Genomic DNA, 14052 nt, shown 5'->3' on the forward strand with positions numbered 1-14052 from the left:
TCTAAAGCCTGGACCCAGAGGGTGCCGCGTATTGTTCAAATGTTGTAAATGCATTGTTAAAGGTTTGCCGAACCTTTTTTACAAAGGATTTACAACAATGGAACAATGAGCGGCACTTTGGCTATCCTACCTCTACTTCTATCCTTTTTCACTTTTCGGGTCCTTTTTCATGCACGGAACGCGAATGCTCTTCGAAGTTGGCTGGTCCTGGATCTAAATGTAATTTAAAATATCCAATATCGATAATAAAAAAGAAATAAAATCGTGTAAGAAATTGCTGCATTTAGAATTTTGCCTAGGGACGGAAAATGATTTAAAGTCGTCACTGTTCTCAATCAATCTGAAAACTTTCTAATCGAAGCTTTTAATTGAAATATTATCCGATTATATTAAAACGAAACGCTTAAGCTGATACGACGTTTGAGTGAAAATTACTATTTTGATAAGATGGATGGATGGAAGTTTGATATTAAATCAATAACATGAATTAACCAGATAAAGAAATGTTAGCGAATTTTCAATCTGAAAGATTTTTGGCCAGAAAATTAATAGGTCGGGTTGATTAGTTATTTGAAAACTATTAGACAAAATGTACTTCAATTTGGCTAAAACTGATTGACTAAACATTTTAGTACATTCTTCTCGGTTCGAATTAATGTAGCTAATCGAATCAATGTAACCATCGTTATTTTTACCAACCTCTTATACGTTTCACATGGTTTTCGTGTAAGCGGTCATTTTTTATATCCCTTATCTCTTATCCGATCGTTTTATATTATAGTCTTATATATATTAAATATCATTCTGTGACTTCTTAAGTTCTTAATTAGAATTTAATCGTAATAATAGACTTAGCTAAATATTAACAAATCTAATATACAACGGTTTGAATTTCATTTGTGGAATTATTACATCAAATTTGTGATATTGCTCATATCATAAAAATGTTAAAAAAATCCTGTTTCAAGAAAGTTGCACGCCTGTTGCTTTTTTATAAAATTTTTAAAAACATTTGCCGATTTTGTGAAATATACAGGAATGAATAGCCTGTTTCACGAATTGAGCTGAGAATATAATGGTTCGGTGATTACTAGTCAAATGTGAACTGGTCACAGGACAACCGGTCGCTCTAGATTGGTCACATGTGATCACCCGTCACACTAAAACTGGTCACGAAAAAACTGGTCACACACTTTTAAATCGATCACGAGAAAACTGGTTGACCGATTTTAGGGTGTGACCAGTTTTCTCGTGATCAGTTTTAGTGTGACGGGTGATCACGTGTGACCAATCTAGAGCGACCGGTTGTCCTGTGACTGGTTTACATATGACTAGTAGTCCGTTTACCAATATAATGGCGCCTCTTGTGATTTTTTTGGAACTAAACTAAATGTTAATTTACTATGTATATAAAAATCTATTTATCAACATTTCTTCTATGATTGCCAAAAAGTCAGAAATAATAATATGACGACGTGCATTACGAATGTTCAAATAATTAACATAAATAATGCACTGTACAATACGATTTATATAATTTTTAATCGAAACTAAATTCGACATTTATTTATCGAAATGTCAAACGACCAACTCACGAACAAAGCAACTGACTTGTACCGCTCATCAGCCGAACATGTTTCAGCAATCGAAACACGAATGGCGAGATTAAAGCACCATAACATATTAGCTCCAGCGAGAGAGGCTTTCGCAACGACCTCGCTATGAGTCATCGCAATGACCTCGATAGAATTCACCGACAACGATAAAATTGAATAGATCCTTTCGCGTACCGACATTTGAACTCGACGATTCGGACGACAATCGAAAAACACGATGCGTCACCCTCCCACTTTCATCGGCCAATGGAACATTGGAATGACACAAGGCGCTAGGCGCTAAGGCATACGCGAAGAGCGAGCGTGGCGGAAAGTGCGTGCCGAAAAGCCTCCGTGTCGCGGATAATCGAAGGCATGAATTTTCATTGAGGCGGCGCGCGCGGTTGGCGGCGCGCGCTCGCCATGGCGTCCGCAGAGCCAGATATCCTCACGCTCGACCCGAAGACTACTCTGCCCCCCCACCACCTGCCGCCCCACCTGCAGCATGAGCTCGCCTCCGCCTCTGCGTCGGCCTCGGCTTCCGGCCTGCAGGATGAGGCCAACGCCGAAGAAGGTTTGCGTCTTTGCCTCGCCTCGCCTCGCCTCACCTCACCCCACCCCACCCTACCTCACTTCACCTCTGCTACCTCCCTGTCACGATTATGCTGCCACGTTCTTTTGCACGTGCTCTGTCTAATCCCGGTTCTCTGTTTCAGATAAGGACCGCGATGACAAGAATGACGTGAGTGCATTCGATGGCCGACTCTAATCGCGCCCCTCGACTCTAATTCAATTATACTCGCGAGCCCTGCTGCATTTCGATCGCATGCTCCTGTCAACGCATCTGTCAAACTCGAGACGCCGTCTGACACGCCCACCTAAAATTCAAACCTTTTTTTTTTTTTGCGGAAGTTATCTTGTCCTCATTTTCAGTTTGATGATTCAGAACCATAGCCTTTCTCGTCTAGGGTGTCCATTTGTTCCGTTTTTTATATAATTAAATTTTAGACTCTTTCTACATCATTTCATACTGGACTATTCTCATTCGCCATTTCAAATGTAATAGAAATGGTAAAATCGCTTTTTTATCTAATTTTTAAAATCTTTTTAACCCGAAACAAAAATAATTTAATTTCATAGTAATATTAAAACATAATTGTAAGCGCAAATAAACATAATAACTTTATATAGGTAATATCGATCATATAAAACGTTTCATAACTTGACGAAACTGAGTAAATTCAAAATTCATTGAATCAACACCTACTGATATTGATAGAGGATAATAATCCGCATATCCAAGTCATAAACAATATGTATTAAAGAAAAGGGTCAAGATTTATATTCGAATCGCTTTAGAAAGATTTGAAAGATACATCAAATGGAATCGATCGTGTATGGAATTTCGCATTATGAACACTTTTCAGAGACAGATCTCTTTGAAAGCGATGGATGGGTGTATAAACTAAGGTGACCATTCGTACTGATTTTACCAGGACAGTACTGGTTTTTTGTCCTGCTTAGTCGACCAGTACACTTTTTTATGTATTTAAATTTTTTTATCTAATAGATGGTTAAATATATAAATTCTTCAGCGAAAATGATTTCTCCTACAAAAATATTGGAAAATTAGTTAAATGTTGTTTCCATTTATTTGGAACAACTGCATCGGCTGAAGGATTTTTTTTACTTTGCTGGACAATACATAGCCCGGTGATAAAACGAAATTAAATGTTGAAACCTTAATATGTTTGCTAATCACTTAGTATAATATTAACCAGTCTTGTGTAGAATTTCTAAGATAATTCAAGAAAATTAATTAATTTTTTCATTAATGTGCGTCCATGATACTTAAATCTTCGTTTTAAATAATAAAGTTTATATAAATGTCTTTGGAAAAAATGTACTGGTTTTGAATTTGAAAAAAATGGTCACCTTAGTATTAACATATATAATTCTTAATGTATTGTTTTGGTAGAGGATAACGATCAAATTAATAAGCAATGTTTATTCAATAAAAGTGCTGAAAATTCCATTCGAAATGCTGAAGAAAGATTTTGAATAGAGCTCTCAAATGAAATCGATCGTATTTTGAATTTCAGTGATGGATCTCTTTAGGAATGGGAGATAAATGTATAAACATACATACATTTTTAGTGCAATAATACTGTTATTGTTATTGATGTTGTTTTAAATTAAAATATTTATTGAATGATTTAAAAAAAAATTAACGCTAATCTTGCGCTGGTATAATATTTTATTGAGGAGCTTCATATATGCTGATTATACGTACTCTGATCTTTTGGGTTATCTTTTTATTATAAAAAAGTGACAAAAAAATTCCAGTAGATAAAATATTAAAAATAAAGTAATAAACAGGCTGCAAATTTGAATATATTCGTAGGTGTTTCCATTTTAGGCATCTTGAGCGTGAAACTGGCTTAAAATAAAAAAAATAAAAGGATTGACGTGAACATGTAATTGATTTAGATTCTTCTAAATATAATTGATTTTGATTTAGATTTATTTTAAATTTTAATTCTCTATAACTGTGCGAGTCATAATTGTTATGCTTCGTGTATTTCCCATTAACGTATGTATATCTTATCAGTTGTATTATGTGTGATTCAAATTAATTGTTTAAGAATTTAAAAAATGTACTATATCTCATTTATATTTTTTTTGTGACATTTTTATACATTTCGAAATAATTCAATATATAAATATTTTATTTTAATCGATTTGTAATTTTCGCATCGATACATTTTCAATTTTTAACTGTAATGCGGCAGGTACACAAATCAGATAGGAAAATTGGTCACCGACGGGTCGGCGTCGGTGGAGAGATTACTTATAAGAAGATTCAAACGACACAAATTATGGGTTCGATACAATTGGGTGAGGAATTTACTTTTAACTACTATATATACATAAATCGCATCGTATGTGTTGCTAATTTATGTTTTTATTTATGTTTTAGGGATCCAACATGCAGTCGGTGGGCTTGCTTCAAAGCCAGAGCGCGATTTGTTGATGCAAGACTTCATGACCCTGGAAACAACAATTTTTCCACATGAAGGTAGCAATCATACACCGGCCCATCACTATTCTGAGTTTCGATTCAGGACGTACGCGCCTATTGCATTCCGCTACTTCAGGGACCTCTTTGGCATACAGCCTGATGATTTTTTGGTAAATCGTCGTGTACCTTGTCGCCGAATATTTGTATTATTCAACATGTGTTTTGATAATTCGTTTCCGCCGTTTAGATGTCCATGTGTAGTTCACCACTTCGAGAACTGAGCAATCCGGGAGCGAGTGGAAGTATATTTTATTTGACTGATGATGATGAATTTATAATCAAAACAGTGCAGCATAAAGAAGGCGAATTTTTACAAAAATTATTACCGGGATATTATATGAATCTCAATCAGGTTGTTATTTTTGTTACTTATGTTATATCACAATTATTGTGAACTGATTTCGTTCTTGTTAAATTTCAACTTGATATGTTTTTCTCTCAGAATCCCCGAACATTGTTGCCAAAGTTCTTCGGTCTTTATTGCTATCAGTGTAATAGTAAAAATGTTAGACTAATTGCTATGAACAATCTACTTCCATCTGTAGTTAAACTTCACCAAAAGTATGATCTTAAAGGTTCGACGTATAAAAGAAAGGTATTTTTTTAGTTTTACAAATATGTAGTTGGTTTTAAGTAAATTTTGAAAGGAATTGTACAAATAAAGTATATGTTATTTTCAAGGCTAACAAATCTGAACGGAATAAGAAATCGCCTACTTACAAAGACTTGGATTTCATGGAACATCATCCGCTGGGTCTATTCCTCGAAGCTGACACTCACAGCGCACTTGTCAAGACAATACAGCGGGACTGTCGAGTCTTGGAGAGTTTTAAGGTATTTTAAATTAAATTATTATAGATTTGGGTGCAGTTATTTCGATCGATTGACTAATAATACGTGCGGTTTGTTTATGTAAGATTATGGATTATTCGTTGCTTGTCGGCATACACAACTTGGACAAAGCCCACAAGGAGAAAGCAGAAGAAAGAATTGCCAATGCAGCTGGTGAAGCTAGAAACGAAGAGGAAGGAACAACTGGAGAGCGATCTGCCCTAACCAGAACCAGGTATTTTAATTGTTATTTTTTTTTTGCTTAATCTTTTTCCAACATTATCCATGTTCCAAATATATGTTCCGTGTATATTTCTTTATATTTTCAGCATTTGCTTGTATTTTAAACTCTTTTATATACATATATGGCTTAATGTTTTAATATTTCGACTTTGATACTTTTGACTTTACCAAAAGGATTGTTGACGTACATTCATATATAGATAAGGTGAATTCCATGTAGGGTTTTGCTTTTATTGTGCCCCAATTTTCAGATCTGAACAGAAGGCAAAGGAGGATTTCAACAACCAAGTCCGGAGAACACAGTATGTTTTGCAATGTATGGGTGTATTATTGTGATTAGATTGAAAAACATGAATTGGCTCGTTTAATAGTTTTTAACGTTTGACTTAACAAAATAACATCATAAATAAATTTAAAAAAAAAATAAAAACTAACAGAAAGTCAATTTCTGTTATATCCTATGCTCGCCAAACATAATCATACTTTTATGATGTTACCTGTGTGTGAAGTTTTTTATTTATTTAATATTTTATACATTCGCATTGTTTTCATCAATCTTTATTATTACTACTATGGTCACTATGCACCCAATAAGTAATGTTTTTTTTCTTCTGTATATTATGTGTTACAGGCAAAGTATGTTGTATTGATGTTTTCATATACAAGCATGCATTTCTTGTGTAAATTACTGTCTTTTAAAACAATTTAAAAGGTAGAGTGGATTTTTTACTTTGCCTGTAGCGTTTTGCTAATGAAAGTCTTGAGTTTATTGTATGAAATCTATAATATTTTAAATCTATTAGATTTAACGAAACTTCTATAGGTACGTATATGTATGTATATCTGTGAGTGTATACTAGACCGGAGCGAAAAACGTGAATTCTCATTGATGGACCTAGTGGAAAACTTTCGACGTGTCAAGAGAACGTTAAATAAAAAATTTCATTGATTTTAGACAATGTCCTGTGCCTCCAACTAATCGATTTATTTCGACAAAAATTTAGAAAAAATAAGATTTTTTTGGTATATCTCGTTTTCGAGAATGGGTTCGATTTTTTTTACTACTAATAAAAAAATAAACGCTCAATATTCACCTATTGAAGTTTATTTAGATTGATTATGATAAGTTTTGACTGATTCACGAGAATTCAAAGTCGCCATTTCGCTCGAAAATGGGTGTTTGTATGGGAAAGCGTTACTTTCAGAAAATCGACATTTTTTCATGTTCCTGTGATTATTTTGAAAAAAGAAAACTCGTTGATAGTTTCCTTGAGTATCTTTAATACGAACAAAAAAATCCGAAAATAATTAATAATTTGATGAAATGTAAGAGGAGCCAAAATGATCTGTTTCGACTTAGAACATGACATTTTGCAAAAAAGCGACATGTGAGAAATACTTCCATACTTTTTCGAAATTTTTGTCGAGATAAATCGATTGGTTGGAGGTACAGAACATTGTTTAAAATCAATAACATTTTTTATTCAACATTCCCTTGATATGATGAAAGTTTTCCACTAGCATCGATGAGAATTAAAAATTCGCGTTTTTCGCTCCAGTCTAATGTACACATATCTCACGACTTATAAAAAACCGAACTTTATCACTGGCGGTAAAAAATTTGTATAAAATTCTCATACTGAGCATCTACTATTATAATTTATTATTTCAAATTGAATTTTGTTATGCGATTGAGTTCAATTTAACACATCCACATTCCAAAAAAAAAAAAAAACGTAATTGAATTATGCATAAATAAATATAGTATGCACTTTTGTTCGATACAGTCTTGACATTTCTTCGACACGTTTAGTGAAGCTTCTCAATTTTTCAATTTATAAAAATATTTATTTGATATTTTGTGTTGCTCTTCATAACACATTACATATTTTTCTATTTTTCACACAAATTTATCAGCCAGCCTTGCATTGCAGTGCATTTTGAATTTAAAACTATACGGTAGAAATTCGTATATAAATTTTGTGTGTAAAATTTCAGATCAATAAATAGACAACGACTGGTGGCTCATTCGACTGCTATGGAAAGTATCCAGGCTGAAAGTGAACCCATAGATGAAGATGAAGATGTTCCGTTAGTACCATAAAATTATCTAATATTCACACATTTTCAAATATTTGATTTGATCTTATTTTGATATTGTCTTATTTTATATTTTACTATAGACCTGGAGGTATTCCAGCGCGAAACGGCAAGGGTGAAAGATTACTACTATTCGTCGGTGTCATAGATATACTTCAATCGTACCGGTTCCGGAAAAAACTCGAACATACTTGGAAATCAATGATACACGACGGCGTAAGTTTTCAACACAGGCTTACCTAAATATTTCCTTTCTTTGATGTGGAATCTTAATTTATTTCATGTTTGTTTTTGTCTTTGTGTCATTAAGGATACTGTGTCTGTACATCGACCGAGTTTTTATGCGCAGCGGTTTCAAGATTTCATGGCAAAAAAAGTATTCATGAAAATTCCATCTCGTAAGTAAATCTTTTATTGCATACATTAATAGATAATGAAATAACAGTAATGTTAAATAAATTTTTACTCTAATTTAGTCGAAGTAAATGCTTGCATTTATATCGCTACGATCTGCATTCAAAGTATACTAATTGATTTTATGTATAAGAATTTGGATCACTCTAATTGCTTCAAGGTTCTGAAAGTTTTGAATGGTTTTAGTGTGTGTGTGTGTGTGTGTGTGTGTGCGCGTGTTCATTTAAACAAGTTTTGATTTCAACATATTACATATATATATATATACACATGCTTTCTTACGAGAGGTAAGGAAATATGTAGTAAAAAAAGCATTCATGTTCTCCACTTCATCAATTTTCTTAGTCTTTTAATCATATTGTTATGTTTAATTTTAACCAGATGCTTTTATTAATTTAATTATGAAATTTTTCCAAATGTATTTAGACTAAATGATTGGTTTCAGTATGTAGTTAAAATTTTACAAATAATAAAAGTACAAGAGTAATGTTTTAATTACATATTAATGAAGCTAAGATACATATATATATTTTTTAACAACAATAAGCTATGTATGAGTGTATTTATTTGGAAGTTTTATTTTTATCATGTATGTACTCGTATATTATCCCATCACTTCTTACGTATTTATAGTTGACCTCCCGGAAATTAAGGGCAACCATCGCAAGTTCCGCACCCTTGTGACCAGTTATATAGGTAACATTTGAAAGTGAACGTTACAAGTAATAGTAATTTGACATTGTGTGCACGTCAAGTCGTTTTATTTCAACCATAGATTTTGTTGTGTTTTGTTTGTTTATATATATATATATATATATATATATATATATATATATATATATATATATATATATATATATATATTATATACATATATAGTTTAATTATATTATTATTATTATTTTGCATCACCACGCTTCTCGATGCTCAACACAGAATGAAATTTTAATTTTATTTATATAATAATACATATATCAAATATTTTTTAATGTGAAATTCTGCAATTTTAAAGCTTACATTTATAAAGCACTCATTTAAAGGTTTTTTTTAGCGATGTTGAATTTAATGTCGGTAAAATCAATGATTGATACCACTAATACTTATTGTCAAACCATTTTTATGTGTGTATAATAGGCAACCATCAAGATAAGTTTGAAAAACCACAAAAATGTATAAATTGATAATTTACATACATTCATAGATCATTAAATGTATATGTTTGTTATTTGGATGAAAGTGTAATAGACTTTATAATGCTAATTTATTTTTTTGTTATTGGTAAATTTCATATAATATGTAATGTCTAGTTTCAATTTTATTATATTACATTTAATTAAAATATTTCCTAAAATTTTGCATGCTAGTTTTAACATTTATACAATTGTTTAATTTGACTAATTCACTGCTCTGCTCTGTACATACATACATATATTATTATAAAATATTTTTATCTAATGTTTTAATTTAGTTCATATAGTAATTTTTATAATGTATTATAATATTATAATGCGATGTTTAATATACCAGTGTGAATTGGGCGTGATGCCCTAAATTCGATTTTACTGTGTGATTTTATAGATCTGCAATATTAAATTAAATTACATTTTATTGATCTGTGCAACAAGCCAATAGAAAAGTGCTGTGCATGTTAGAAAATACAATGAATAATGAGAAATACATAGAACGATTTCATTTGGAATGGAAACTCACTTTTGTAATAGTGCGATTTTTAGTACAAAAGAATAAGTCAACATTAATTATATTATATATGCTTTTTTTAGGGTTTTTGAAGAATGAATATTTTTGTAAATATAAAATTAATATTATGTTAAGCTTTTAATTATATAATAAAATTTATAGAGGCACATATGTATCTGTATGTTTAATACAAATGTTACTTGCTTTTTTTTCTCTTGTGCATAAAATTTTGCAATTGGATTGGAAACTTCATCCATGGAGGGTTTAGTAAGTAGTATATTAGAAATCAGTTACTTGGTTGTTGTTTTTTTAGTATATACATATGTTCTGCGTTATTTATATTATACTTATTTTAAGTATATCACCCGCTTAATTTTTGTTAATATTATTGGCTTATTTTTTAATTCAATAAACTTCTTATTTTTAACTTCAAAAAAATGATGAAATTTAAATGTTTTTTTTTTTAATACTAATGGTTATATTTTAAAAATTGATTTTCATAATTAATTTGCATGTAGTTATACATATGTATATTTATAATTAATTGTATTTGATTAGTCTGACCATCTTATGAGACTTGTTGAGAATGTTTTATAATTCACATTTCGATGTTTTTCACTCTGATTATAATATTTTCATATCGATTTTGTTATTTAATTACATATATCTGAGTTATCATAATTTTTACGTCTACTTACATTATTCATATTAATTTTGTTTAAAAAATATTCATGTTAGGCCTTCGCATGCAGTATTTGGTGCTACTTTAGTATGCAGTCTACCTTCACATATCTACTTTAGTGTGCGATCTACCTTCACGTTTTTACTTTCATATGCGGTCTCAGTTCTCGCGTGTGACACTGAGGCTGAATAATACCAACCCTAGCAACCTAATCTCCAATGAATAGGGCCAACCTTAACTTAACCTAACCTATCCTGACCCTTAAATAAATAGGTGTTGGCTGCTAAGATATCTTTTCACAAATAAAAAACATATCTTAGCAGCCAACATCTATTTCTTTAAGGGTCAGGATAGGTTAGGTTAAGTTAAGGTTGGCCCTATTCATTTAAGATTTGATTAAGAGATGTGTATGACAACATATGGGGCGGCTGGAAAAAACTTGTAGTAAACATTTCGTTGTTCGCAATTGTAATAAACATTTCGTTGCTACGATACAAATAAAAAAAATAGCCGACTGCGATTCAAAGGTAGATCGCATGCTAAGGTAGACCGTATACTAAAGAAGCATCCAGTATTTGATGTTTTTATTTTGAAAACTGTATTTATTGTATACATATTGATTAATATTTGAAAATGAAATACTACTGATTTTGACATATTGTACTGTCTACATATGAGCCGCTATATTTGAAAGTGGCAGAAGTCCAATTTTCAGTTCCATAAACACTATTTCAGCTGGACTTAATTTACCAATTGCTATCACTACTTTTGATTCGGCATGTCCAGAATCTCGAAAAGCAGAATAAACTTATTATGGCTACCAGTATTTTTAAATATTGTAAAAAGTATTATATTTAATGTCTTGAGAGATATTTCTCGAATTGAAGAAAAGTGGACTTGCCACAATTTAAAATATAACGGCTTATATATTGTTTATTTTTCAGTTATTTTAATTAAAATATGTTTAAAATATTTTACTAGATGATATCTTCTGTCCTTTTTCTAATAATTTTTATGTTGTATTTCAAATTAATTTTATAATTGTGTGGTTATACTTCTTATTTGTTAACAGTGTTGCGATAATTAGGTTTTCTGTACTTTTATTCTTCTAATTATTATTTTTAAGGAAATTATTATGATTGTTGTTAAGTTTATTATTTTCACACTATGTTGTTAAATCATCGAAAAATGTTTTCAGATTTTTTTGTCTATATGGTTTTTTCTATGTTCACCGCAGTTACTGGTTTAAAATTTGCCATTACTAACAAAATAGTCTTTTTATGTGTAATATGTGTTTTTGATGTATTCGCATGACTTGCTGTTGTCTTAGTTTTATAATAATTTAACATCTTAACGGTCTTCCAATTTTTATTTTAGATATGCCCCTATCATTTTTGACTGAACTGAACAAGCAATGTTAACGGAAATATATCATACTTACGATAAAAATGAATAGGGGGATTCACATCAGCTATAAATATGAATACATTCATTAATAAGCAATGAATATACATTCATATATAGTGAAGTGATTAATATGCATGATTTTTATTTGAATTTTTAACTGTTACTGCAAATATATTGATTTATATTTTCTTAGAATATGATTTTGTATTTGGCCTAATTATTGTCAGATGTTTAAAAAAACGTCTGTTTTTAAGTAGATAATTACATGAAAACTAAAGAAACAGTTACTTTTTGCTTACAAGCAATTGCTATTTATTTACATTTTTGTTTTCAATTTATATATTTACTCTTTTGTTTGCACCGTCATTAGATAATTCAAATATTTGTTCTCGTGCCTATATTTAGCATGAGCTAATTTTTTTCACTTTCAGTATTATATGTGTAGTTAGTTTTTTGTTCGAAATTGTTTTTCATTATATTAATGCTATTTAAATTTCTTTGCAGCATTAAAACACTCACCATCGAAGAGGAAAAGTATTTCCAGAACCTTAAAACCCCAAGATGAGCTGGAAACGTCAGGTATGTTATCTTGTTTCACCAATATGTGAAATGCGATGAGCTTCTGTTTTACTATCTAGATTTAGGGAATACAAAATAACCCTATACATATGTATATCATCAGTTCAAAGTTAATTCTTAAAACAATATAAAACAGAGGCGTCTCGTAAATCACTTACGAATCATCAGTGTTGTAAATGAATCTCAAACATACATAATTTGCATCAATTATTGTTTCAACACATTTTTTATAATTTTTTTTCTAAATATGTTTCTGCATCTTTTTTCAAGTGCACTTTGTTTACAACATGTTTGATTTTTTTTTCACTTATATATCATTGGACTAGTAACGTTGCTGAAATTTTTAATTTTCTTTCTAAAATTCAATTCTGATTATTCAGTGTTACAAAAATATATCACATTTTATTTAGTTCTCTAACACCACCTTTACTTTAAATTTTATGTATGTTGTAGTGTATGTATGTAGTTTAATTTGTATATATTTATATCACACGTCTTTCAATGATTTCATATAAGAACTCACAGCTAGCAACTTTCAAAATTGCATGCCAGTAAACAGCAAACATGTTCATTAAATTTAATACTATCCAATCTATTGACAATCGTATTAATCTTCGACATCAATAATTTTTCTGTTGGCAGATAGTTTGTATTTTTTTTTTTACTCCACTCGTATAACACAACTCGTCTGCTTTGAAATTATAAATATGAATGTTGCATTTGGAAATGAACATTTTTGTCTCGGGCTTTGTATTTAACTGTAATACTATACAAAATATGCAGAGCTATATAAATCATGTCAAATGATTCTAACTTGAACATGCTTTTGGCTGTTAGTTGCCAGATATCGCAGACTAAATATATAGAGATATGATAGTTGATCGATCGTCACCTGTAATTTCTCTATAGATTTTTGTTTGATATCTGATAACACTTGAGCAACAAAAAAAAAATACCAGAGCGGAGACTAGCCAATCTTTACTAAGTTTGACCCACTGAATTCGAATATGATATTGATTTCTGTTGGTGGGTGATCGTTTACGAGATATGAGCGTTTAAAAAAATCCGCGATTTTTAGTTTTTTGGCTTTTGCGGTCTTAAACTCAAAATTTAGGATTGTTACGCTCAAAGTGAGTATTGGAATCAATAGTCAGATATTTTTCCTATTAATTGTTATATTTCATTGCTTTAAATTACTTATAATTAATTGTCTAGCGAATTTTAAAAGTCAAAAATATATTTTTTTTCCGTGCTATTTTTCATTTATTTGGCAAATTTTTTACTTCACCACGTTTATAAGGATTGGTTTTCTATCTCAATATATTTTTTTTATCTAAACGTACTACAGTCCGACCGCTGTACTCTGTGAGGTGGATTATATGCCATCTCGCTTGCCCTAACATATTACGCGATACAACCAT

General features: G+C 30.8%; 1 protein-coding gene across 16 annotated transcripts in view; it reads left to right on the top strand.

Annotated features, from left to right (window-relative positions):
• The first annotated feature begins 1880 nt into the window (after positions 1 to 1880).
• The window catches only part of PIP5K59B (Phosphatidylinositol 4-phosphate 5-kinase 59B), a 29417-nt gene continuing 17245 nt past the window's right edge, over positions 1881 to 14052 (top strand). For 5 of the 16 annotated variants that reach the window (XM_077429152.1, XM_077429156.1, XM_077429151.1 and 2 more), the window contains exons 1-14: positions 1883 to 2169; positions 2312 to 2337; positions 4388 to 4493; positions 4576 to 4787; positions 4865 to 5029; positions 5120 to 5272; positions 5359 to 5511; positions 5595 to 5743; positions 6003 to 6053; positions 7750 to 7842; positions 7935 to 8067; positions 8162 to 8249; positions 8899 to 8961; positions 12557 to 12631. In XM_077429152.1, the coding sequence (XP_077285278.1) occupies positions 2019 to 2169; positions 2312 to 2337; positions 4388 to 4493; positions 4576 to 4787; positions 4865 to 5029; positions 5120 to 5272; positions 5359 to 5511; positions 5595 to 5743; positions 6003 to 6053; positions 7750 to 7842; positions 7935 to 8067; positions 8162 to 8249; positions 8899 to 8961; positions 12557 to 12631 (1618 nt within the window). In that variant the 5' untranslated portion in view covers positions 1883 to 2018. Of the gene's footprint in view, positions 2170 to 2311; positions 2338 to 4387; positions 4494 to 4575; positions 4788 to 4864; positions 5030 to 5119; positions 5273 to 5358; positions 5512 to 5594; positions 5744 to 6002; positions 6054 to 7749; positions 7843 to 7934; positions 8068 to 8161; positions 8250 to 8898; positions 8962 to 12556; positions 12632 to 14052 lie in introns of all 16 variants that reach the window. The other 11 variants (XM_077429157.1, XM_077429160.1, XM_077429154.1 and 8 more) reach the window with 6 other exon arrangements.

The sequence above is a fragment of the Arctopsyche grandis genome, chromosome 4 (genome assembly GCF_051622035.1).
Source record: "Arctopsyche grandis isolate Sample6627 chromosome 4, ASM5162203v2, whole genome shotgun sequence".
Lineage (NCBI taxonomy): Eukaryota > Metazoa > Arthropoda > Insecta > Trichoptera > Hydropsychidae > Arctopsyche > Arctopsyche grandis.